The sequence below is a fragment of the Mustela nigripes genome, chromosome 1, assembly GCF_022355385.1.
Source record: "Mustela nigripes isolate SB6536 chromosome 1, MUSNIG.SB6536, whole genome shotgun sequence".
Lineage (NCBI taxonomy): Eukaryota > Metazoa > Chordata > Mammalia > Carnivora > Mustelidae > Mustela > Mustela nigripes.
Genome location: NC_081557.1, coordinates 51,468,694 through 51,495,764, shown reverse-complemented (window position 1 = coordinate 51,495,764; position 27,071 = coordinate 51,468,694). Strand labels below are relative to the sequence as shown.

At 36.2% G+C, this 27,071-nt stretch overlaps 1 protein-coding gene across 5 annotated transcripts in view; it reads right to left on the bottom strand.

Annotated features, from left to right (window-relative positions):
• UVRAG (UV radiation resistance associated) overlaps positions 1 to 27,071 on the bottom strand; it is a 301,403-nt gene that overhangs the window by 96,094 nt on the left and 178,238 nt on the right. For all 5 annotated transcript variants that reach the window (XM_059411138.1, XM_059411155.1, XM_059411145.1 and 2 more), the window contains one exon: positions 24,456 to 24,621. In XM_059411138.1, coding sequence (XP_059267121.1) covers positions 24,456 to 24,621 — 166 coding nt within the window. The remainder of the gene's footprint in view (positions 1 to 24,455; positions 24,622 to 27,071) is intronic.

Below are 27,071 nucleotides of genomic sequence, written 5' to 3'. Positions count from 1 at the left end.
CATTTTTATCAATGAAGTTTTTAAATTAATACATTTTTTAGACATAATACTACTGCACAGTTAATAGACTACAGTAGCGTAATTCCAAAAAAATTCATTTCACTTGCTTTATTATGCTATTTGCTTTGTTGTGGTGGCCTGGAACTGAACTGACAATATCTCTGAGGTATGCCTAAACTTTCAACTGCAATTGGCTTTCTTTAAGTTATACATTCTAGAACCAGATACACATACATGTCATAATTTAAGAATTGGGTACAATTACTATTTCAAGAAAAAATAATAGAATTCAGGTGTCAAGAGTTCTGATCCCTCTCTCACCAGAGGTAAGAATAAAATTTGTTTTATGAATTTTACTGAGCCAAATGATGGAGACAGATATGTTTTTAAAAAATCATGCAAAATATGATTATAAAGTTTTTCACCAAATTTGAATATAATGTTGGAAGTGATCTAATTTAAAATGTGGACTTTAAATAAATAAAAATAAAATGTAGACCTGAGTGTAGACATATAGCAAGTTACCCTACAGAACACTGAAGACATGTACCAACATATTAAGATACTTCTCATAGGGGCACCTGGGTGGCTCAGTGGGTTAAAGCCTCTGCCTTCAGCTCAGGTCATGATCCCAGGACCCTGCGAGTCCTGCATCAGGCTCTCTGCTCGGCAGGGAGCCTGCTTCTCCATCTCTCTCTGCTTGCCTCTCTGCCTATTTGTGATCTCTGTCTGTCAAATAAATTAAAAAAAAAAAAATCTTAAAAACAAAAGATACTCCTTATAAAAACTTAAAAAAAAAAAAAAAAGTGATTTCAAATATAAGGCCCAAGCTGAGTGTCACTTACACACAGTAAAAGCCCAGTAAATATTTATTAAATGAATACCAATTGGTTCTTGATTCATTTGCTAAAAAATATTTCCCAGCTGTTCCTCAACCTATAGTAACCATTTCCACATCTTTGTTCCTGATGTTTATATAATTCATCTATCACCTTCTCTTTCTTTTTATTTTTAAAGATTCTTTTAAAAGATTTTTTTTATTGATTTGAGAGACAGAGAGGGGGAGAGAGAAGTCACCTCTACAATGAGCACAGAGCTGGATGTGGGGCTTGATCTCATGACCTGAGCTGAAATGAAAAGTCCGACGCTTAACTAACTCAGCCACCCAGGCACCCCTATTTTTAAAGATTTTTTTAAAAGATTTATTTATTTCAGAGAGAGAGCGTGTGTGTGGGTTGGGAGTGGATGGGGGTGAGGGTGAGGGTAAGTAGGCTCCCTGCTGAAAGGGAGACTCTGAGATTATGACCTGAGCCAAAGTCAAGAATTGGTTGCTTAACCAACTGAGCCACCCCACCCAGAGCGCCAAGATTTTTTTAAATTAGAGCATAACAACCAAATAACTATATATCTACAACCGAGGCCTGACAATTGATATTATTTTTGCATTTTTTAGTAAAATAGAAACATTGCAAATAAAGTGAGCCTCCACTGTTCCCTACCACAACTACTTCCCCATTTTTGACAACAGTTAGGATGCTTTCAACTTTAAGTGACAGAAAACTCATATCAACTGATTTAAATAAGAAGAATGGAGACTAGTTCCAAAATTGGCTAACTCGGGAACTTGAGGACTTTATCCGGGACTCAGGTTTTCCCATCTTTCTATCCTGCCATCTTTAGAAAGTTGGTTTAGACCCATTCATGGTCATAAAATGGTTGCTACACATTCAGGTATCATTTCTGGAGACAACGTCTAGTAGACAATGATGGACTTATCTCCCAGGCCATTGGTCACACATCACATATATATATTATACATAAATTTTTCATTAAAGTACAACATACAGATAAGTTCAAAACCACTGAATTTTCACAGAATTAATGCTCCCGTGAAACCAGTTCTGAGATCAAGAAATAGAATATTATCAACATCCTAGCCATGTCTGTCTTAGTGTATAAAACCACTCCCAGAAACACCCTTTCAAACTGGCCAGAATTGTGACAGATTTTATGTCAGAACCAATGACTGGTGAGTTGTATGGGAATACCATGGTTGGCAAAAAGCCAGTTGTGGTTTAGTCTCTGGCGCCCACCTTTCATATAGCAAATAAAAAGAAAGAGTAACAAAACTGAGCTTTGCTCATAAACAGGAAGCCCAGAATGGCTGTGGGTAGACAAGCAACTGTGTCTGCCACAGCATCTCCCACAAGTCACTAGCTTTATAAATTTGGTCAACACCTGTGTATATCACTTTTTACACTTTCAAAATTCAATGTCTATATAAGTAATAGTGAGCCATGCATATCATTCAGCAACTTACTTTTCCCCCTCAATATTGTTTTTGGAGATTTTTTTTTATGTTTTTGGATTTTTTTCCCCAATATCTACATATATACCTAATGCATTCCTTTGAAGTCCTAATTAGTATTCCATCTTACATATATTCCAAATTTGATCCCTCCCATTACTGATGAGCAATGTAGGCAGTTTTAATTTTTTCTATTTACTCAGTACAAATAATGATAAATTTATTATATTATTATCTTTATATGACCTCCTATGAGCAAGTTTCTCTAGTATGTATGTACAGTCTCTAAGTATGCCCCCATTTTACTTGACTCTGCCAAAACGTTGCTGCTGCTGCTGTTGATGCTAAAGAACAATGTGTGGCCTTGGAAGTAAACTTCTTGACCCACCTGTCTACACATCAATATAAGGGAGGTAATAACAGCATTCATCTCATACTGCTTTTGTGATGGCTGTGACAAATGCTGTAAGATACATACAATAGCAGTACCTGAAACACGGCAAAAGTTACTATAATTTTCCGAGTGATTACTATTGTCTATTGTTCTTATCAATCTTTATATTCCTAGAATAAAGTATAGGGCCTATTCATATTTGCTGTGGGTTTTTACTGTGTTCACTCAGCTAAGCTGGAACTGTTTCCCAGAATACCACTGCCTGTATGGATCCAGGCTAGAGCTGAACAAAAGGAAAATCTGCAAGTTTGGAAGACAGAAGTGGAGCAGCGGCCATTACACTCTGAGGTTAGCAGTGGTCAGACACAGAAAGAAGCAGAAACAAGGCTGCCCACAGAGTCCATCTGGTCTTTGTCCTCCTGTTCTGCATCTAGCTTTTGTTCCCAACTGCTGGCCTTGCTGACAAATCGTGACTCCAAGCCCACTACCAGATGCAGGGGCGACCGTCTTCCACAGATGTCTCCACCTGCTGTCCTTGGGGGTTCCACTGAGCAGCTGGACAGATCCTGCTTCCCACTTCCTGGCCCAAGCAGCCCACCTGCAATGAACTTCTCAAGCGCAGGTCAGTGACTTTTCTCTAATCCTCCAACTCCCCCTTTCGGACTCTTTTTCAGCTTCAGAATCACTCAGTGATTCTGCTTTCCTGATTGAAATCTGACTGATGTAACACCCTTTCACGATTTTTCAACTGAGCTGTTTCTTTTTAACTATTGAACCAAAATGTTCTTTATATAGTCTACATTGATTCCTTCCTTCCTTCCTTTCTTCCGTTTGCTATCTTGGTGCTAAAGTTTTCACTCACCAATTTATAAATGGAAACTTTTTATTGAATCCTGATTTTCTGGGGTTCTCCCATGATTTTCTGGACAAAAGCCTCAATCCTCCCCCTCCCCAATTTGAGTATCCCATTCATTTTTAGACAAACTAATTTCTGATGTACTTCCTTATAAATGCTGTTCAATCTTCCTAGGGTTACAGTAATGTATAAGATCTTTTAAAATAAAAAAAATTAATATTAATTTTTAATTCCAGCATAATTACCATACAGTGTTAGTTTTAGGTATACAATAGGATTCTACAGTTCTGTACATTACTCAGTGCTCATCACAGTAAGTGTACTCCTTAATCTCCACCACCTTTTTCACCCATCCCCATAACTTATTAATCTCCTTCTTTTTTTTTAATTTTTATTTTTTTATAATGTATTTTTAGCCCCAGGGGTAGAGGTCTGTGAATCGCCAGGTTTACACACTACATAGCACTCACCACAGCACATTACCACCTCCACCATGTCCATAACTCCACCACCCTCTCCCAACCCTCCTCCCCCGCAGCAACCCTCAGTTTGTTCTGCGAGATACAATCTCTCTCTTAATGTCAAATAACTTCCACCAATCCCTGTTTGCCTACTGATTGTTATGGTTTTCTCACTATTTCCATTTTAAACCTAATCCATGTAATATATTTCTGGCATTGTCATTTGCAAAAACTTTTGGTTAGCCATCATGAGACCAAACTTTTCTATTTGATTATTGGCAGATAGTATCTGATAATAGCATATGGGAGAAAATAGACTTGTGATACACTGTTAAGAGATTATTTAAAATTCAAAAACAATTTTAAAGGAAAATATTCTAAACAGAGCTATAACAAATCAGAGCAGCATAAGACACAGTTACACCGAGCATGTATGTATGCACATCCATTTATTTGAATCTTTTATGTGCTTTATCATTTTTATGTGTTCTGTTTTTATTGATAAAGATCTTTCACACTTTTTACTAAGTATATTACTATGTAATTATATTGTGTTCATTTTCTATTTGGTTATTGCTGGTGTATAGAATCTACTTGATTTTCATTTTGATCTTACATCCAACAAATGTGCTAGTTTTCTAATTCTAATAGTTTGCAGATTTGCTCATGTTTTCTACGTAACATTCCTTTCTGCAGAAGACAATTTTGTGCCTTTATTTCAAATACTTGTACCTCATCTCTTTTCTCCATATATTTAGAGAGATCAAGACCTCAGGCATAATGTTCTGTTAACTGGCATCTTGATCTGCTTTCTGACTTTAATGGGAATAATAGTTTCACCATTACTCCTAGACCTTGCTATAGATTTGACAACCATTCTTTAGCATTTTGAGAAAATTCTTTTGTTTCTAATTTACCAAGAGTTTTAATAAACCCCAGTACAATTTGAGGACATTTGAGACTTTACCATCATGTACCACATTTATTTTACATATACTGACTCATTTACTCCACACAGATATCCCTTGAAGTGGGTGCTGTTATCATCTCCATGCTACAGACAATAAAACATAGGGAAATCAAGTAATTTGTCTAAGGTCATATATTTAATCATTTTGATTACAACTTAAAAAAATACAACAAATTTATTAGCTTAAACAAATACCATTTATTAGCTCATTGTTTCTGGAGGTCAGAAGACCAGGTGCAGTGTGGATAAGTTCTCTGCTCAAGGTCTAACAAGTCTGAAATCAAGATGCTGGCCAGTCTGAGGAAGAAGTTATAAAGAGCAGATACCAGGACAGTGGAAATCTTGAGTTCTGTTTCAATTTCTGTCTGTCACATATAATAAATAAGAATCTGAATGCAAACTCATGCCCTAGTTCCACAGCTATGCTCCTAATAAAAACCTATACTACTTTTCTATGTACTAAATTTACTGAATGCTTTTTCTGCATATGACATTTCTGTTAATCTGTTAATGAGTGAATCATGTGGAAGGCTTTTTCAATGTTTATTCATTATTCACAAATTCTCTCAAGTGTGTCCAGTCTACTATTTATGAGGTTTTTTTGTTTTGTTTTTAAGAAAGAGATTTTTCCTTTTCAATATGACTTTCTAAAAAAATCGACTTTTTTTGAGCCACAGTTGCCTATTTCTGTTTCATAAGCCCCCATTCTTGTTTTATGGATGCTACTTCCTCCTTTATATTTGAAAATCCTGAATATATTCAAAAGCCTTTTTTCCCCCAAAGGTGTGCATTCTATTTTTCTGGCTTCTTTACCTCCTGAGTCCTTGAATTTCCCCTCTGGATTTTCTATTTCCAGGATATTTTGTAAAAGATTAGAACACGAAAAAAGTCAACTGAAGAAGCCATAAACAGTTTAACCTTCAGTAAGTATAATCTTCCTAGATGGATAGTAGATTGGGCAGTCCTTAAGAGTATTTATGGTGAACCTTATTTTTACTATTTTCTAGGAGTTAAAATGTTTGGAACACAATAGAGAAAAGAGGATACTTTACTCAAAAGATATCTGGTGAACACAATGATTCTAAGAATCCTTGTTTTAAAAAAATATTATCTGATATTGCTCTATGTCTAAACATGTGTACACTTACGCATGCCCATGTGTGAAACTCATGACAATAAATCATGGTATTTCTAAATTAATATTTGTAACTTTTTATTTAATTAGCTAAGGTTTGAGCAGATAAACACTATTTAATGTCCCTCCGAATGAATCTTGTCAAACAAATAGGTCCCTGATTCTAGCATATTTTTGCTTAGAATAAGCACTGGGTCATTTATGCGTAACATTATTTTCACTTGAAAAGTCAAAAAACTAAAATAGATATCCTGAGCAAAGTCATTTTTAAGTTGGTCCCAAAACTATAAAGTACTTTCCAGTCAATAATCAGTCCTTTACTTTTAACAACAAAATGGCTGTGGAGGAAAAACCACCTCAACCAGCCATAGCTCTTCCTTTGCTCAGACTGAATTGCCTTCCTAATTAATTCTACAGTGTGATCACAAGATAAGGACATGCCCTATAAAGAAATAAGTGATACTGAGTAAATGCCATGAAACAAGGTAGTTTTTGTTATTTCTTAAATTAAATAATGAGTTTAGATAATATGCTCACTTTCTTAGTCTGAAACCACCTAGCATAAAGTCTATTCATATGCCAGACACTCAGTACTTTTGTGGGATTGACTGTAAACTAATTATTTATTTTAAAGAGAAAAAAAAATATTGTTATAATTGTTCATGTTGGTCATACTGTATTCCAAAGACTTAGAACACTGTCTGCCACACACTACACACTTACTAAACATCTGATGAATAAATAGGTGAGTGAGTTCATTTGCACACTTAGAATTCTGATACCATAAAGCTTGATTTTGAACTTGAACTTAATAGTACAAAACTGAGACAGGTAGGCTCCCCCCCCAAATGATACAAAATGGGAAGTGGAACGTCTTACAATTCAATGTGACCAACCTGTAACCTCTTAGAATGGAATACTCCCTATCATTTCCCCTGAAAATCAGAGGGAAAATAACAGGCTATTTACTAAACTGCTTTTCAACTGAAGAGTCTCCCATTTTGTGATTTAAGCAGAGACCACGATTAATTCAGAAACAAGAATATAATAAAATAAATTCTGTTTCTTGTGCAGAACAGTATTTAGCAAGTTCAATATTGGGAGGCCACTTCTAACAAGTTTTTCCTCTAGTAAGTAAATTTTTTAAGCCGGAATGACAAAATTATGCTACCGCACACTCAAAAACAAATATTTCCTGTATGGAATATCTTACAACATAAGTTGTCTCAATAAATTCATGCGTCATCTACACACTTAAAAGAGTTTTAGTACAGGTGTCAATCAAACTCCAAGAGACCTGCCACTTCTCATTAACTTACCAACCTTATATTTATACAAATTAAAATAATAAAATGCTTCAGTTGCTTATTGGTGTGTTTAATTAACTTAGTGCAGTAAATTTCTATAACTTACTACAGTTAACACTTCTAGGATTTCACCACTAGACTCTCCACATCATGAACCTGGGAGCCATCATTTACATTAATGAGAGTAACTAACAAGCAGCATGGGAAAAATTAATTCTTTTGTAAGTCTTTTCAAAAGGTTTCCAATAATATAAATGAGTAGCACTCAAAATTCTAGGCATTATTAACATCAATATTTTCTCTAAAGGAAATAGGGAGAACTACTGCTGTAAATTTAAAACCAATCAAGAACTGGTATATAGAAATGATATGAATTAGGAGAAAAATTAATCACCCACATCAACCCAGTGTTAGTAATGAGAAAGAAAGAAGAAGCTGTATGTTAGAAACATGTATTCCAGGCTTAAAGGAAGTAGTTGTAAAAGAAAAGAATGTTTTATAGTAATAAAGATTTTGAAAGGAACAGTACAAAAGGATAGACAACACACTTTAAGAAAATTAAAGGCTAGCTATATAATTGTGAATAATTTTAATACAAAACAGAGGTAACTAAGAGATAATTTACTTAATTATCTAGCATAATAGAGATACAATAAACATCTATAGACCACTTACATATAAAAACTACTCAGGAATCTAGTATACAACCAAGAGTGAGGTTGTTGGGAAAGGTTTGTACAGTTGGAGCTCTACTATCACATTATCCTCTGAAATAGATAAACTAACTGAAATTTTCACAAAGGATGAGAGCTCCTTTTTCTCTAAATGTTCACCAAATTAGGTACTAAAACAGACATTCTATTTTTGCCAGGTTGCATCTCTTCTGGTGTGAATTTGAATTTTCCTGAGCTGAGTATCTTTTCTTATGTTATTGGACATTTAGTGCTTGTTCTTCTAGAATGGCTTCTTCACACACTAGATCTATATTCCTGTTGGGCTGATTGCTTCTATTCTTATTGACAGTATAAAGGTTTTACTTATATATTCTAATACTGACCCTTGGTTAATCTACGTTGTAAAGAATAATTTCTGATATGTAGCTTGCCTTTTCATTCTTGCATATGTTTTCTTTTGTTTCAAACAAGTTTTTTTTTTTTAATGAAAAAAATTTATGGATTTCTCATAATATGGTCTGTGTGTTTCTGTAATTTAAGAGATCCTTTCCAAACTGAAAAGTAAGGACTTGACAAGTTTTTCATTTCTACTGGAATGAAGTAAGATCAAAAAGTTCAGGCAGGGGCACCTGGGTGGCTCAGTGGGTTAAAGCCTCTGCCTTCGGCTCAGGTCATGATCCCCGGGTCCTGGGATCGAGCCCCGCATCAGGCTCTCTGCTCAGCAGGGAGCCTGCTTCCTCCTCTCTCTCTCTCTCTGCTTGCCTCTCTGCCCACTTGTGACCTCTGTCTGTCAAATAAATAAAATCTTTAAAAAAAAAAAAGTTCAGGCAGATGGGAAAAGAAATCAATGCTTGTGACGACTGTGCACATTTATTCAGGGAACAAATATTTACTGAATGACCATATGCAATGGTAATGTTATATGAATTCTTTTATTCCTCACATTTCTCTAAAGCCATTGTCTTCATTTTCAGATGAGGATAGTGAGGTGAAATAAACTGAAATAAATGGATTCAAGGTGTGTTTAATGCCAAAGTTCTTTCAAAAGACTGAAATGGGAAGGCCATAACTTCTCCTTTCCTAAGTTTAGAATACACAGTTTTTATTATTTAAATAGCAATATGGTTTATCCCTATTAATACACACAAAAGTGAAAGTATATTTATGTCAAATTAGTCACATATTTATCATAACCAGTCTGTGATCCAAAACACTTTATAAAAGTATATTATTATGCCTTGAATTAATGTATATTGATATTAACCACGTATAGCTAATCAACTTTGAGAGTCATTCTTATTTTTACATAGACTGAAGACTAAAATATAAACTTTTACTTCTTTTATCTATGCCTAAAGAAAACTGCTGAGCAACTTCAAGTGAAGTCACTTACAATGCTAGGTGAAGACATTGGAAGCTTTGGTCATTGGACAGATGTAATACCTCGTTGGTGTCAGTGTATGTGTTCATCTGCTGCATCTAGCCTCAGCTGGAACATCTCCTAATCTTCTTCTACACTCTGATGTTTAGGGCTCACCTCATGCATGCCTATGCTGGCCACCCCCAACTCAACCCCATTCTGATCTCCAAGGTGGCCCTTAACATGCTATACATGACTATCTTGCCTACTTACTGTCCATTCCTGATGCCAAGTCAACAGTGAATGATTTTACCTAATGCTGGCATCTTGAGGAGTAGCCAATAATGGACTAGTTCTCAATACATGGTTTGACTGCTGTGATGTAATAAGCCTTTTATATTTTAACTCTTTGTGAATTAACTATATATGAGTTAGCTCTCATATCAATTTTTTTATTTCAAGGAATTAGAGAAGAAAAACACTATGAAAATGAATTAATCATTTAATTTGATTTAGAAGTTATGTTTGGTGATCTTATTAGTTATAAAAGAGGTATAAAAATACGGCAGCAAATAGAACTCTGGTTAAAAGAATGGCATAAATTAGTTTTCTAATGATACTATTATCCAGGACATAAATGTTATCCTTAGAAAATTGTCTAAAGAGGGACACCTGGGTGGTTCAGTGGGTTAAGTCTCCAACTCTTGGTTTTGATTCAGGTCATCATCTCAGGGTCTTGGGGTGGAGTCCTCAGCATGGAGTCTGCTTCTCCGCAACCCCCCCGCCCCCCCGCTCTTCTCCCTCCTCATGCTCAGTATCTCTCTCTTTCTCGGTTGCTCTCTCTCAAATAAACAAATAAAGCTAAAAAAAAAAAGAGAAAACTGTCTGAAGAACTATTATCATAATGACGTTTTGGGAAGTTAAAATAAGTTCACATGTACCTAAAAATAATTTTCTTATTCTTTCCATGCATTTGCTTCTTCAGAAAAACAAAAGTCCACAAATCTCCTACTCCAAACTCTCTGGCTTGATACAGTTATCCCCGTATCCCTCATTATTTGTCTACTAAAAACATCTAACATGTAAGAACTAAAGAACAGTGTTACTTCAATGTAACACCAACAAAATAAAGTCTCATTTATTAGAGTAAATGATTCATTCATTCATATCAGAATCCAAAGCATCTATGCTGTCATATGATACATACTGACAGACTCCCAAAAGCCAATCCATGGGCTACCTGGAGTTCCCTGATGTTCTCTTGAGAAACATTGATTTTGCATATTTTAATAATGTAATGATCTTTACCCCATGACACCATGACATAGTCCATTATTAACTAAATATATTACCTTCCTCCACCAATCCTGCCAAGCATTACACTGAACCTCTATTCTGATTTGGGTACACTGCAAACCAGAAAAGCACTAAGTTCAAATTGGGGTCACATGTCAGAGTCATCTGGTTTTCTTTTTTATCCCGCTGTCCCATTATATTACTGTATTTTAATTTAGTTGGTTGCAGAAAGCTGAGATGACAATAATACTAGAGAAGACTTCCTCATCCAGATAATAACATCAGCACTATAAAAGCACACTTCATTAAAAACAACACACACAACAATATGCTTCCAAGTGTCAGCAATGAAATAGCTGCACAATTACTTTGGACTCATTTCCCACATTTCCCTTCTCTCAATGGAATGCCTAATCTTCACAAGGTGTTCATTTCCTGTCTCACCCAGCAACCACCTTCTGCATTTTTATTTTGTTGATCACTCCTGCTTAAATTTCCATGGGGATTCCTCATTTTAAAACATGCTTTTTGCTCTCACTCCTGAACACAACCCCATCAGCACTGCTGCCTGTGCCTTGGATTACAACAGGCACTGAAGTTAATAGCTTGCCATGGTCCTAAGGGACCATATGAAATAATGATTGTCCTGGCCAGAGCATCTAGAGTTAAAACTATAGGCCTACAGTGTGGAGTGTCAGATTACCTAATAGCATTTGCAAAAACTGAACATCCCTTTTGCTCTCCTAATTCAATTCAAGAAATATTTATTGAGTGTCTACACAATACAAGACTCTCTGCAAGGCAATGGGGTAAGTTTGATGCCAAGTAAGATGCACTGAAAATATTCTGGATAAGAAGAGGACAGACAGGGGTGCCTGGGTGGCTCAGTGGGTTAAGCTTCTGCCTTCGGCTCAGGTCATGATCTCAGGGTCCTGGGATGGAGCCCCACATCAGGCTCTCTGCTCAGCAGGGAGCCTGCCTCCTCCTCTCTTTCTGTCTGCCTCTCTGATTACTTGTGATTTCTCTCTCTGTCAAATAAATAAATAAAATCTTTAAAAAAAAAAAAAGGACAGACAACTCTAGCACATGACTTGCATCACTGATGTGTTGTTAAATGAAAAGAGTATACATAAACTTACTTCATTCTGAGATATTACTCAGACAGTAGGATTAAGGAAGGCTATGAGAGCACGTCAAATGATGAGAAATCAAGAAAGAGTTGATGAGAAAAGTTTTAGGTAAAAAGAGTAGGGTTTTATGTACAACAATTCCAGTCATTCCAGATAAGCAGAATAGCACAAAGAGTATCAAGGTGAAAAATAATGTAATATATCTGAAAACCAACAGTTAGACTGAAGCACTGGTTATGAACTCAGAGGGAACTGGGATAAGACCAAAAAAGTAAGTAGCAGGCCAGGCTGGCAACCAATTTTTTTTGAACATGATCTATTTTCCTTCAGCACTCAGTAAACTGATACCTTCTTTTACATTTATTTATTTATTTCCAGTCTTCCAAACTGATACCTTCTAAGATACAGACACTTGCTTGACTCATTAGTAGAGAATAGGCACTAACCTCCCTGCAGAGTTGAAGTCAAAGAGCCAAGTCTTCAGACCTGGAAGTTTTTCCCCTGCACTCTGGGAAACCGCATTAGTCCTTTGCATTTTTCACCACTGAAAAAAATTATATACCTCGTGGCATTGTTATAAAAGAAAACCTAATGCTATGCCACGACGTTGCATTTTCGATTTTCCTGAACTTTTCCTTATGCCCACCTTTCTTTGTAGCATCTACATTTAATAAAAAAGTTACATGGCTGCCTGGAATTCCTGTTGCAAAGCTCAATGTATACACAAGAGTAGCTGCAGATTTTACTAAGCATCTTCTGTGTGACAAGCACTGTGCTTCATTTACTCCTCATAATAACCTAGTGGCATAGGTATGTATTGTATCAGGCTAACGAAGACTCAGAGAGGACATTTCTACAGCTGCTCAGTGATAAGAGGTCTGAAGCCCATGTAATTCCAAAGCTTTAAATAATTGGAAATAAAAAACAAAACAAACCCTACCAAATTTTAATCAGTTGAGGCAAGAGAGAAGGAAAGGCATCTTACACTGCACCTTTTAGAGGAAAAACAAATGTCAAGTGAGCCAACTGATAAATGGGATTTAAATAATTAACATTTTCCATGAGAACTTAACAGCGTGACTTAACGTACAAGAATTCACATCATGGCATTTTCATCAGAGATTTCCCTAAATCAGGAGAAGCAGTATTTCAGTCTCATATACAGTCCCTTCTTGATAAACACACTTCTTCCATCTCCCGAGTGTTCTTAAAAGTACTACATTTATAGTTAGCATACGATCTTCTGGGCTTGCTTTCCTCAATGGGCCATATTAAAGTGAATTCTTAGTTAATTTGTTACATGACCTTTCTTAATCTCAGCCTGTTTCTCTATGTGTGAACTGAAGAGTTAAATCATACAACCTAATAATACGCTGGCTCTAAAACACAATAAATCTGTAATTCTGCATAGATCTAAACATTTTTTTTTCCATCTTCTATTCATTCCATGGTGTTCCCTTAGGTAGTTATAATGGAGCTAGACTACAGACATTTGGGAAAGTTTTCATACTAACAGATTTTTATTCCTGGGTCATATTCCTGTAATCAAGTGGAAAATCTGAAAGAATGGTTTCATTCATTTCAGTAATATTAGTCACCTTGAAAAATATTTGTTTGATTATACTTTTAAGTTATACATTAAGGCAAATATTTAAAAACAAAAAACAAAAAACACCAAAGCATGTGGTCTACCCAACTGCCTGAAGTCATCACATTCATTGTTCAATTTAAAGGTCTGAGATCCAGGGTACTGAGTGTTCTAAATGCCAGCATCTGAGCAACAACCTATAATAAAATGAAGATGAAAGGTTATAAAGAATGTTCTAATTTATAGGATAAACAGTAGAAGAGTTGAAAATTAAAGCCATAGCACTGAAGCCTAAGCGTGATGTGAAAATCTCTACTTCTGGAAGGAGGCCATCGGATTTAATTGGATGCTATGAAAGCAAACAGATGCTAATTTAGTGAAAACAGCAACCCATTTCTGAAGGGTCTGCATTAAAACAGCTTGATTAACAAACAGAAGCTGAGGAGTCTTATAGGAAGGAGTCTATAATTCTTAATATAAGATGTGTCAGCAGGTGGTTAAGTATGTCTAAAGCAGGTAATAATAAAAATGAAGAGTCAGAAGTACAGCAGTCTGAAAACATTTATGTTTTTAATATAAGTTTTATACCAACAAAAACCCAGGTGCTGGTCACTATTACTATAGAGAATTTCCTTCTTTGCAAGCAACATTCACGGTATCCTAACTGCTTCAAGGAGATGCCATTAGAAAAATTCTCATTCATTTATTTATTCAACAAGTCAGTGTTGCCAGGCCAAAAAGTAGGCTGAAGGAATACAGAAATAGGGAATTGCTCAGCTCATGGCCACTCTGAAAACGCCTGTTTCCTCCTTCCTGGCAAAATGCAATCAAGTTATGCTGAAAGGGGAGCTCCATAAACATGCCACAGACATGCCCCGGTGGCTGCTAGAAAAAGAAAAGTCTCTAGTCACAAGACTGGAACATGTCTGGTGAGTCCTTATATGTAGGTATACATGACTGCCTTGTGCATTCAGTCACAGAAAAGGTGTTAGATCGTTCAAACAGACCATTCCTTCTCTCATGAGCATCAGAACCACAGGCAATGACTATGATCTGGGTCCAATATTAGCTGTTTTCGAACACATCACACTTTCTTTATATACTCTAAAACTTCTGTCTCTATAAGAAATCAGAATCAGCCAGGTAAAAAAGGCATCTCCTAGGGTTCACTCAGGATCTTCCACAGGAATAAACATAAGAACAAAACCATGAAGGAAATGGGAAAAGCAGCATTTACATATCTCTAGGTTCCAATGATTCCATTATAGAAAAACAGCTAAGCATCTTTTAGTGATTTGGATTCATAAAAGCCATGTCATGAACAGGTCAGGAAGTTTCAAGAGTGCCTGCCAATTACACCACTCCTTCTGAGAGTAAAACAACCAACTTAAGGTGTTGTTTGAGGGCTTGAAAAAGCCATATGCTCTGACCAGCTATGTCCTAGCTCAATGATCGTTTCAGTAATCCATCCGGAATGTATCATCTAGCAAACAGTTAAGTAGCGCAGTAACAATGACTAATACATTTCATTTCAAAAATCACTTTAAAACCCACTTTTCAGTCTTCAGTGAAAGAAGACATAAAGGGTAAAAGAACACTGTGGCTGGACTCTGGTTACATTCCTTCGTGTTTTGTGGTCTGAGCCTCAAAATGAACGCAGCACAGATTTCAGAGTTTCCCTTTACAGTGTGCAGGTGCACGAGTGATGGTTTAGGCAAAGCATCAGTCCAAACCTGTGTTTCAAACAGGCCAGACAAAGCAAAGATCTAGTCTCCACCCACGCGCACAGCAAAACTGGCCAAATAGGTCTCTGAACTCCCCTGTTCATGTGCCAATAGCCAGATGAAGCAGGTAATCAGACAGGGCAGAGGTTGAGGATTCCTAGGCCCATTACAACAAGTGTAACGCATCCGATGAGTCATTCAATTCCATCTCCCATGAAGACCTGATTCCGTCTAATAACCTGGAAAGGCTTTCATCAACACTGACAAACTCAGGAGCAAAGAAAACCAGGTCTCTGCTCTTTCAGTGATCCAGGCTAAGTATAACTGAGAGACTGATGTAATCAACAAGCATAAGCAATAAATTAACATTTATATATCTACATGTACATCAATGTTGTTCCAAAAAGGATACAAAGTGCTTTACTAAACTGCACAGAGCCACCTAAAATATCTGATAGTTTATGAACTCTGAGATAGCATCTATTGCGAACTGCAGCATTCATTTATGTACCACTAAGAAAAGATAAGTGTTCTCATAATATGGCATGCCATTAATTATAAGAGGCACCCCATTTTTAGCAATATCAAAATGTCAAAAAGTACTTATATTAGAATCAATAAAATACAATATATGTTTCAGTAAAGGGGGAAGATAGCAGTAAAATACAAAAATGCAATTCCTGTGTTTCTTGTGGCTGCCAAAGAAACACCTAAATCAAGCTGGCCTCCCAAACTAGTTAGGAAAATAAATTAATTGATAAATTACTGCTACTACTCACACTGTGGCATAGTATTGGGAGTTGCCCACATGTTAAGCTGCTCCTTCATAAATTAAAGTGTGTAGCTGTCCTGGAGAGAGAGTATCATTTTGAGGGACAGCTTTCCTTCAAGCTCCCCAACTGCTTTTCCTACATAGCTAATATTTTAAGTCAGATCACCATGTATAATAAGTCAGATCACCACGTACAAAACTGATTTAAAAACCCAGAGTTTTAAAGTTTGTTTAATATGGAAGCTAGAGAATATTAGGAGGGTGACCATTCTCAAAACTACAAGGTGATCTTCTGTGGTCATGCTTAATTAAAATCATGGGTCCCTTCATCCCTTGTAAGTAATGTTTTCCTTCATTAAACAAACAAATGGAATGATGGCAGCAAAAACAGGGGAGGAGGTAGATCTAAGGACTTGTCCCTCCAGAGAAATTTTTTTTTTTTTTTAAAGCAAAAGCTGTTAGACAACTTTACTAGAACTCTGGAAAAAGTCAAAAGTGTACAAACAATAGGCTGAACACTGAATCAAGAACAAGGAAACTCAAAATCAAGAGGAAAGCTTCACAGAATTTCTACTCACACCATCTGTAACTCCCTCTCCAGCTCAGCAGTGATCTTGAAGAAAGGAGTCTGCCACTGTGCGGCCCTGATCCCAAGTACATAAGGGAGCCAAGCAGATTTTATTCTAAAAAAATCTGTCTGTCCTAACTTGTCTAGGGGCTACTTGAAGTACTAACAAGGCCCTTGCCTTGGCTTTGCCTAGTCAAAACTACTTACTCAGAAGTGAAAAGCAGGGGACACTGTTCAAGATATAAGGCAAAATCCAACAGTCTCCTTGTATGGAAGATCAAGGCTGAGACATACAAGACTGTCTAAAGCCTGGGAGGTAAATTTGCAGAGAGTTTCTTTGAAAAATCAGTGTTTTCAAAAGTGCCCATATATAATTGAGGAAGATAGAAGTTACCTACATGCCCATAATAGGACGCATACTCAGGGGCGCCTGGGTGGCTCAGTGGGTTAAGCCGCTGCCTTCGGCTCACGTCATGATCTCAGGGTTCTGGGATTGAGTCCCGCATCGGGCTCTCTGCTCAGCAGGGAGCCTGCTTCCTCCTCTCTCTCTCTCTGCCTGCCTCTTTGCCTACTTGTGATCTCTCTTTGTCAAATAAAGAAATAAAATCTTTAAAAAAAAAATAGGACGCATACTCAGAAAAGACCTGAGAAGGCCCTAGGCTTTCACCTCTGGCTGATTGCTAGGCTTACTGAAAGCAAGAAGTGAAGGCTTCATGTTGAAATGAAAGGATACCAGACAAACTCAAAGCTGTACAAAGAAATAGAGATCTCCAGAAAGGTAACTGCACAGGTGAATGAAAAAGACAGTATTATGGGCACACAGTGTATAAAGATGTAACTTCTGACAATAACAACATAAAGGTGGGAGGACTGAGATAGAGAGGGGTGGAGTTTTGTATACTATTAAAACTAAGTTGTTATCAATTCAAACTTGACTGTTATAAATATAGGATATTAGCTGTAATCCCCAGGGTAATGAGTAAGAAAATATCTTTAAAATATACTGAAAAGGAAGTGGTATACCAAATTAGAAATGTGTACTGAATCAAAAAGGTGGGGGGCAGTAATAGAAAAAATGAAGCACAAAAAGGTATAAGAAATACAGAAAACAAATAGCAAAATGAAAGCAAATAGTCCTTCCATACAAATAATTATATTAAATGTAAATAGATTAAACTCGGGGCGCCTGGGTGGCTCAGTGGGTTAAAGCCTCTGCCTTCGGCTCAGGTCATGATCCCAGGGTCCTGGGATCGAGCCCCACATCGGGCTCTCTGCTCCACGGAAAGCCTGCTTCCTCCTCTCTCTGCCTGCCTCCCTGCCTACTTGTGATCTCTCTCTCTCTCTCTGTCAAATAAATAAATAAAATCTTTAAAAAAAAATCTTAAAAAAAAATAAATGGATTAAACTCACCAATCAAAAGACAGAGATTTGGAGAACTGATAAAAAAAACATAATCCAACTATATGCTCTTTATAAGAGATTCATTTTAGATCAAACATACAAATAGGTTCAAAGTGAAAAGATGGAAAAGATGTTCTATGCATACAGTAATCAAGGAAAAGTTGATGTGGCTATACTAATAGCAGACAAAACAATCTTTAAGTCAAAATTGTTACAAAAAGCAAAAAAGATTGGGGCATCTGGGTGGCTCAGTTGGTTAAGTGTCTGCCTTTGGCTTAGGTGGTGATCCTGGTCTGGGAGTTCTGGGATGAAGAGCCCCAGGCAGGCTCTCTCCTCAGCAGGGAGTTTGCTTGCCCCTCCCTTCTGCCCCTCCCTCCTGCTCATGCTTTCTCTCTTTCTCAAATAAATAAAATCTTAAAAAAAAAAAAAAAAGCAAAATAGTTCAATGAAAGGGTCTATTCATCAAGAAGAAATAACAACTAAAAACAGAAGCACCAAACAAAAGAACCCCAAAATATATGAAGCAAACATTAACAGAAATGAAGAAACAGTCCTACAATAATAGTTCAAGAGTGTATTTAATACTATATTTTCAATAATGGATAAAAATATCTAGAGAAAAGATCCATGAAGATATAGAGGACCTGGCAATACTATAAAACCAACTAGACCTAACAGATATATATATATATATAGAACACTGCATCTAACAACAGTAGAATACACAGTCTTCTCAAATGCATGTGGAACATTCTCTAAGATAGATCATATGTTAGGCCACAAAACAGTCATAAAAATGTTAAAATACTGAAATCATAAATTATTTTCTCCATCACAATAGAATGAAACTAGATATCAATAAATAAAGAAAACAAGAAAATTCAAATGTATGAGAAAATTAAATTCTCTTAAACAACCTATGGGTCAATGAAGGGAATTAGAAAGTACTCTAAGATGAATGAAAATAAAAATACATCATAATAAATTAATAGGATGTGGGAATTTATAGAATTAAACACTGACATTAAAAAAAGAAAGGTCTTGGGGTACCTAGGTGGCTCAGTTGGCTGGGCACCTGACTCTTGCTTTCTGTTCATGATTTCAGGGGTGGTGGGACTGTGGGACTGAGCCCCACGTCAGGCTTTGTAGTCAGCATGGAGTCTGCTTGTCCCTCTCCCTCCCCTTCCCCTCCCCCCACACCTCTCCCTCAGCTCATGCCTGGGCACTCTCTCTCTCTCCCAAATCAATCAATCAATCAATCAGTATCTTCAAAAAAGGGAAAGATCTTACGTCAGTGTAACCTAAACTTTACATCTACAGAAGCAGAAAACAAAAGCCAAAGCTAGCAGAATGGGGGAAATAACAGGTTAGAGTGGAGATAAAATAGAGAATAAAAAAGCAGTAGAGAGAATCAATGAATGACAGATGAGACTGAGAGCAGCTTATTAGTCACATATACTCATAGCCTAGGGGAGGAGAACACTACATGGAATGCAGGGTTACATGGGGTTACATACAGAAGGACTGTGAACAACCAGGGTCTGTGGGAGACAGACTTTTTTTGTATTAAAAGGAGGCAGTGTTGACTGGTCCTTGTGGGAAGATGTAATTGGTTTCTTTCCACAATTTCCAAGCTGGCAAGGAATTGAAATCTACCACTGAGGAATTAGAAGAAACTACACCTAGGTCCCTAAATAAGGAAGAGTCTTATTTCGATAAGGGACCTTTATCCACAGGAGCAACAAAGGGAGGGGATATTCTAGGCCTTCCAGGTTTCACCAGGTGTCAAGGCAGCACATAATATATACCTTAGTTTTAGGCCTTAAACTCTAACAACCACCCAGAGAATGGGAAGAAAATACTTACAAATAATGTAATGATAAGGATCTAGTATCCAGAATACATAAAGAAGTCTTACTATTCAACAATTAAAAAAAAAAAAAAAAAAAGAATGATCCAATTGAAAAACGGGCAGAAGACTTGGACAGATATTTCTCCAAAGAAAATAAACAAATGGCAGCAAGGACATGAAAAGATGCTTAACATTATTAGTCATTAAGGAAATACAAATGAAAATTACAATGATATACTACTTCACACCGGAAATGTAAACTGGTGTGGCTGCTGTGGAAAACAATTTGGAGGTTCCTCAAAGAGTTAAACATAGAATTACCATATGACCCAGCAATTCTACTCCAAGATGTATATTCAAAAGAACTAAAAGTGGATACTCATATACGTGTACATGAATGCTCATACAGCACTAGTCACAACTGCCAAAGGTGGATATGACCCAAATGTTTGTCAACAGATAAATGGATGAACAAAATGTGGTATTACATTCAATGGAATATTATTTGGCTGTAAATGTGAACGAAGTACTGATTCTGCTACTACATGGATACCCCTGAAAACACAAGCTAAGTGAAAGAAACCTTAAACAAAAGATCACATCTTATATGATTCCATTTATATGGAATATCGAGAATAGATAAAGCTACATAGACAGAAAGCAGATGGGTCATTATGAGGGGTTGGGGGAAGGGGGCACTGGGTGGGGGAAGAATAGGAAGCTACTGCTTAAGAGTACAGGGTTTTCTTTTGAGGTCATGAATTGTTTTGGAACCAGACAGAGGTGGTGGTTGCACAACACTGCAAACATATTAAATGCCACTGAATTGTACATTTTAAAAAAGTTAATCTTATGTGAATTTCACATCCACTTTTTAGAAAGAGAAAAGAAAACACATCAATGTCCCCTTCTATAATACCTATATGTTTCAGGATCTCTTTATGTTTCTGTAACTGAAAAAAAAATACTTCAGCTATCAACTAATCAGTGGATTTAAAAGGCACTGACTTAAACTAAACTAAACCCGTGTTCCCTGCCCTCTATCTATAAGCCAAGGGTCACTGTCCTACCAGATACAGCACTAAATTCTTCCATTTGGTGCCTACCTTTCCTGCCTCTCCTCTTGCAGTTTCCTAAATATAGTGGAGGATATTTCATTTTTTCATTACTATGAATACAATAGTCTCTCAATCTAGAACAGCAGTTCTCATCCCCAACTGCACATTAAAATCACTTCAGGAGCTTTAAAAAAAAAACAAAAAAACCCTCATGTCTGGGTCCTGTTAACTGAATCAGAATTTCTGGGGAAGAAGCCAGGAATCTGGGGGTCAGAAGCTCATTTTTAAAGGCTCCCCAGATGACAATAATGCTCAGCCAGTATTGAGAATAACTACCTAGAATCATCTATATCCACTTCCCTTTAGCCAAGTGTAGTGTTTTCTAAACTCCATCATTCACGTAACAGTTTTGGAAAGTTGTCTTTTTCTAGAAATGTAGCCAATTGCATTGAATTTCAAATTGATAGGCATAATGTTGTTCCTAAGATCTTATCTTTTAATGTCTATATATCTGTAGTGACATCTTTTCCCCCTTTACTTATACTAGTTGTTTTGCCTGTCTCCTCTTTCTAAGGGTTTATCCATTTTTCAGTTGTTTCAAAGACTAGAAATTTTTTTTTTTTAAAATAAAGATTTTACTTATTTATATGCCAGAGAGAGAGGAAGAGAGCGCACAAGCAGGGAGAGAGGCAGGCAGAGGGAGAAGCAGGATCCCTGCCAAGCAAGGAGCTGATGCAGGACTTGGTCCCAGGACCCTGGGATCATGACCTGAGCTAAAGGCAGACATTTAACCAACTGAGCCACCAGGCGTCCCAAAGGCTAGATGTTTTGCCTGTAATTTTTTCTCATTGTTCAGTTGTCCATCTAATTTCTGTTCTTACCCTTCTTTCCTTCCTTCTAACTTCTTAGGGTTTAATGAACTCTTCTTTCTCTGGGGATTTCAAAAGGAGACTTAGATGAATGATTTCTAAATCTTTTTTCCTAATGCACACTTTTAAGAAAATAAATTTCCTTCTGGAAACAGATTAAGCTTTACCTTACAAGCTTTTATATGCTATATTCTCTTATCATTTAGTTTAAAACAATTTCAAACTTCCTTTATGTAGTTCCTTCTTTGGCCTATAGGTTTTACAGAAGTACATTGTTTAATACCTACACGTTTGGGGATTTTCTTATTGATTTCTATTAATTTCCACCATGGTCACTAAACATACTGTAAATTACTTCAATCTCTTGAAATTTGTTGAGGCCCAGCATAATCAATTTTGGTAAATGTCACATGACTACTTGGAAAAGAATGTACTTCTTGTTATATGCAACTAATGAATTATTGAATACTACATTAAAACCGAATGATGTACTATATATATGTTTGGCTATCTGAACATTATAATAATAAAAGAAAAAGAATGTACATTCTATAGCCATTGGTGCAATATTCTTTACCCATAACTCAGGTCTAGTTCATTGCACTGCTCAAGTCTTTTAAATTCTGATTGTTTTATCTGCTTTTTCTAATAATTAGTAAAAAAAAAAAAATCTTTTTTTAAAAGATTTAATTTATTGGACAGACAGAGATCACAAGTAGGCAGAAAGGCAGGCAGAGAGAGAGGAGGGGAAGCAGGCTCCCTGCTGAGCAGTTAGCCCAAAGCGGGATCCTGGGATCATGACCTGAACTGAAAGCAGAGGCTTCAACCCACTGAGCCACCCAGGCGCCCCTAAGTGTAGTTTTTTATTCAGGCTGACAATCCTTATTTTTAAATAGTATATTAATGACATTTACATTTAATGTAACTCGAGAACATGTCTGAGTTCATAAAGTACAAATTCACTATTTGTACCACTTATTTAATGTTCATTTTCCTTTCTTTTCTTGCCTTGTTTTGGATTAATAAAGTATTCAAAATTTTTTTCTATTTATATCATCTATTAATTTTTGCTTATACCCAACAATTCTTTTAATAGTTATGAGATTATGACATACATCCTTGATTAGTAGTTTACTATAAAGCAGTATCTTTACCCTTTTCCAGACAATGCCAGGATCTTAGACTACTTTAACTCCATTTCCACATCACAACTTTTGTGTTAGTCATGCATTATAATTCCACATATGTATTATGTGTATGTATTTCATATTTTATGACCCTACCATTTGTTTTCTAGTCAAAATTAATTTAGATATACTCATACTTACACCTTTTTTTTTTTTTAAGATTTTGTTTATTTGTCAGACAGAGAGAGTGCACAAGCAGGAGGAGTGGCAGGCAGAGGGAGAAGCAGGCTCCCCACTGAGCAAGGAGCCCAAAGTGGGACTTGATCCCAGGACCCTGGGATCATAACCTGAGTCAAAGGCAGATGCTTAACTGACTGAGCCACTCAGGCATTGCACATACTTATCCTACTGTTTTTTTTCCTTCCTCAAATATTTCCATGTTTCTGTGCTATGTTTATTTTTATTCTGTGTTTAGTATTTCCCTTAGCATGGGTCTGCTGGGATGCACCTTCTCAGTTTTGATGGTCTGAAATGTCTTTTATTTTGCCTTTAATTTGAAGGATATATTTACTGAGTATAGAATTCTAAGTTGGCAGTACTGTTTTATAGCACTTAAAAAAAAAAAAAGATTTATTTATTTAAGGGGGAGTGGGAAGTGGCAGAGGGAGTGGGAGAGAGAAACTCAAGCTTGACACTGGGCTCCATCTCATGACCCTGAGATCAGAACCTGAGCTGAAACCAAGAGCTGGATGCTTAACTGACTGCACCACCCAGGCATACCTGTTTTAAAGTACTTTCAAAATATCATGGCATCACCTTTATGGTTCCTAAAATTTCTATTGGGAAATTAGCTTTCAGTCTAATTAATGCTCTTTGATGTTAATCTTTTTCTTCTAGGCACTTTTAATATTTTCACTTCATCTTTGGTTTTCAGCTATTTTACTATAATTTCCCTAGTATGTTTGCTTTATACTTATAATGGGCTGTATTTAATGCTTCTAGAATTTGTAGCTTAATGTGTTTCATCAAATTTGAAAAATTCTGTCACTACTCTTAAAATAATGCATTTACCCTATGTATTTTCTTCTCCCTCCTTGTGATCCCAATTATACATATCTTAGACATTTTTATTGGGTCCTACATAAGTCTAGCACTTTTCTATATAATCCATCTCTTGTGCCTTCTTTATGCCTTCAATCAATATATTTTCTACTGACCTCTTTTCCAGTTCACTAATCTACTTTTCAGACATGTACAACCTGCTGCCCTTTTATGCTCTTCTTGCTTGTCTGACAAATATTTAATCATTTCACTTGGCGACTGGCAGGAAATAGGTACTACGTGAATATCTGTGGAGTATATAATACTTGTTTCTCACAAAACCAAATTAAATGAGTCAACCCTGCTATCATTAACAATTTTAGGAAATGTAAGATTTTATTTATTATAACCTAAATTAATAATCGCATTCTATTTAAAAGAAATGGAGCACTTCACAAAGGATATATGAAAAATCAGCACAGTCTAGGTCACATTTCATATTTTTAATGTACTCCATGTTTCAAGGTGGCTTATGTTAAAAGTACATTAAAAAAAGATACTTACTCTCTCTCCTTTTCAGTCAGCTTATCATTGATATTATCTTTGATCGTTGATCTAGATCCCTTATGAATTATAGGATATCTTAGGGGCACTTGTAAGAAAAAGGAAATCATGGAGACCAAATGTGCTGTGTAACCAAGGGCAACAGCAATGCTTCCATCATCTTTTGCTGTAAATTCAAAAGCAGAGAAAGAGAAAACAACTATTTACCTTATAAATGTAGCTACAAGATCATAGTAAATCAATTTCAAGAGATTTTATAAGAAATAACTGGTAAATAAAATATTAATCACATCTAAATTTTATACAAATCTAAACATACTAACAAGACCTGAAATTTCATCTACTATATTTAAAAACTATTGCTCAGTAATTGCTGTGATGAGATTAACATTCCATATACATATCTTAAGAAAGAGTTCTTAGTACACTCAAATACCCAGTACTTTCTCTCCTTCCCAGCATTTTTTTTTAAAGGCAGAGATACTACCTAGTCTATCATACGATGTGAACATTAGTTTCAGAGGTTTAATCATAATGCATTATATGACCACTATATATTTTATTCATTAACAACTTTATAATCATTATAGTTGTACAATTGTACAAATTAAGTCTAAGGTGAAGTAAAAAAGCATGATGTATCCTTATGGGGTATGTTCTCAATATCCATAAAGATAGTGTTGCATAAATAAGACTGCAAAATTTGAAACAGGATTGGGAGGAAAAATATTTTAAACAGTAAAAGTAAAATGTCAAAAACCAGTTACTATATAGCCTATCTATGCAATTTAGGTGGAAGCAACTTTGGGGAAAAAAAAGTATGTGCCCTACAGTCAAACATAAGCATTTATCTTTTAAGAAGTCACAGATAATTACATTTTAAACTCATCATCTAGATTTCTGCTACTACCTACCAAGTGATAACAATCACCAGGTACTCAGAACAGAGTAATATAACAAAACATTTTAAGCTTGCCCCAGGAGGAACAAAAAAAGTAACTGTTTGGTATACAGTATTCCCAAAATACTTTTAAGAGTTCACATATACACACTCTGAAAGATTTAACACATAATCTAGACTATCTCTGGCTAGAGAAAAGTGGAAATAATTGAGGTATCTTTGGCTTGAGGGTTTCCTGATTTCGAAGGGTACCTAAACTTCAATTACTAGAAATGGTTTTCAAATTCTTTTTAATACTTACACTTATTAGCTAAGGACTACCTTCTTGTTGTAGGAACGGCCCTATGTGATCTGTTCACCAGTTCGTTCTCCACCACTGACTATCGTGGCAGATTCTTGGTTTCTTTATACACAATCAAACACTATAAAAACAGGTAACTTTCATTGTGTACTTCTCTTCTGCCTAGAACTGACTATAGTACTTTATGACAGTCATTAATTCATCAACAATTACTAAACTGGGCACCTTTTTATATCCTATTTTGTTCATTTCATAGATGAAGAAACTAAGGATCAAAGAAGTTAAGGATCTGTCTCAAGTACTCCAGAACTACAATAGAGGTTGGCCTGACAACAACACCTCCATCCTTAAGCACTTGACCATACTCTCTCAGAAGTGTAGTGTGGAACACATAACAATTTCTTAACCTGGGAACCTAGACTGTACCAAGCAGATGACACACACATACTATGTCTCACACTTTTCTTGTAAGGGCAAAGAACACAGAGTTCCCAGTGACTTGTACTGTGCTAGATTGAGAATGGGCTTCTCACACTAATGTCTGATGTTCTTTCAAACCAAACTGATAGGAAGGAAAGAAGAAAGGAAGGAAGGAAGAAAAAGCATTCATTTCAACTGACTATTCAAACATGCCCTAACTGACAAGAATCCTAATCGTTCTTAGAGACCATGTCCTCTTGCCCCAGTCCCACCCAAATACCTTGAGTAGTATAATGCTTTACTTCTTTTGAAGTCTGTATATCACACCACCTTAGAGACTGAAATTATATTACACTACACTGTAAATTCATTACAGTTTAATCATCATATATAATGTTAGAGCTAAGAGAAACCTTAGAAATCACTGAGTCTGATGCTATCAATTTGGAGATGAGACAAATGATTTAGGTGGTATAAGAGACTTGCTCAGAACCATACAGGTAAAATCCATGAGTGATGAAATAAGACAGAGGATTATATATACACCTGTGCCCCCCAAATTCCTCTATCCCTGGAGTCAGAGCCGGGACAGGAATTCTGTCACAGGTCACTGACTCCTGTGTCTCCTGCTTTCCATAAAGGATAGGGCTTATGGAAATTGAAATATTCCTATCAGTAAAAGGACTTGGTCTCTAAGAACCTTCTTTTAGAAGGGAGAGGAGAAGAAGTAGATGATTTACAGTAATGAAGGATAATGCTGCACTAAGTTTGCACTTTCCTATATATGCTTCACACTAAGCTTTTCCTTTCCTATGTGGCCAGACAGAAAAGAATTTTGCAAACTTCTGGAAAGCAGGAGAAGGCCTCTTAATTAGCCTTCCAAACAGGTCAAATGCAAACTATGAGTGCTTAAAAAAAAACCCTATCCAATGCTAAAGATGCAAGCACCTACATTTTTTCATATTTCTAAAAGCTTAATATTAAGGAAGTGAGT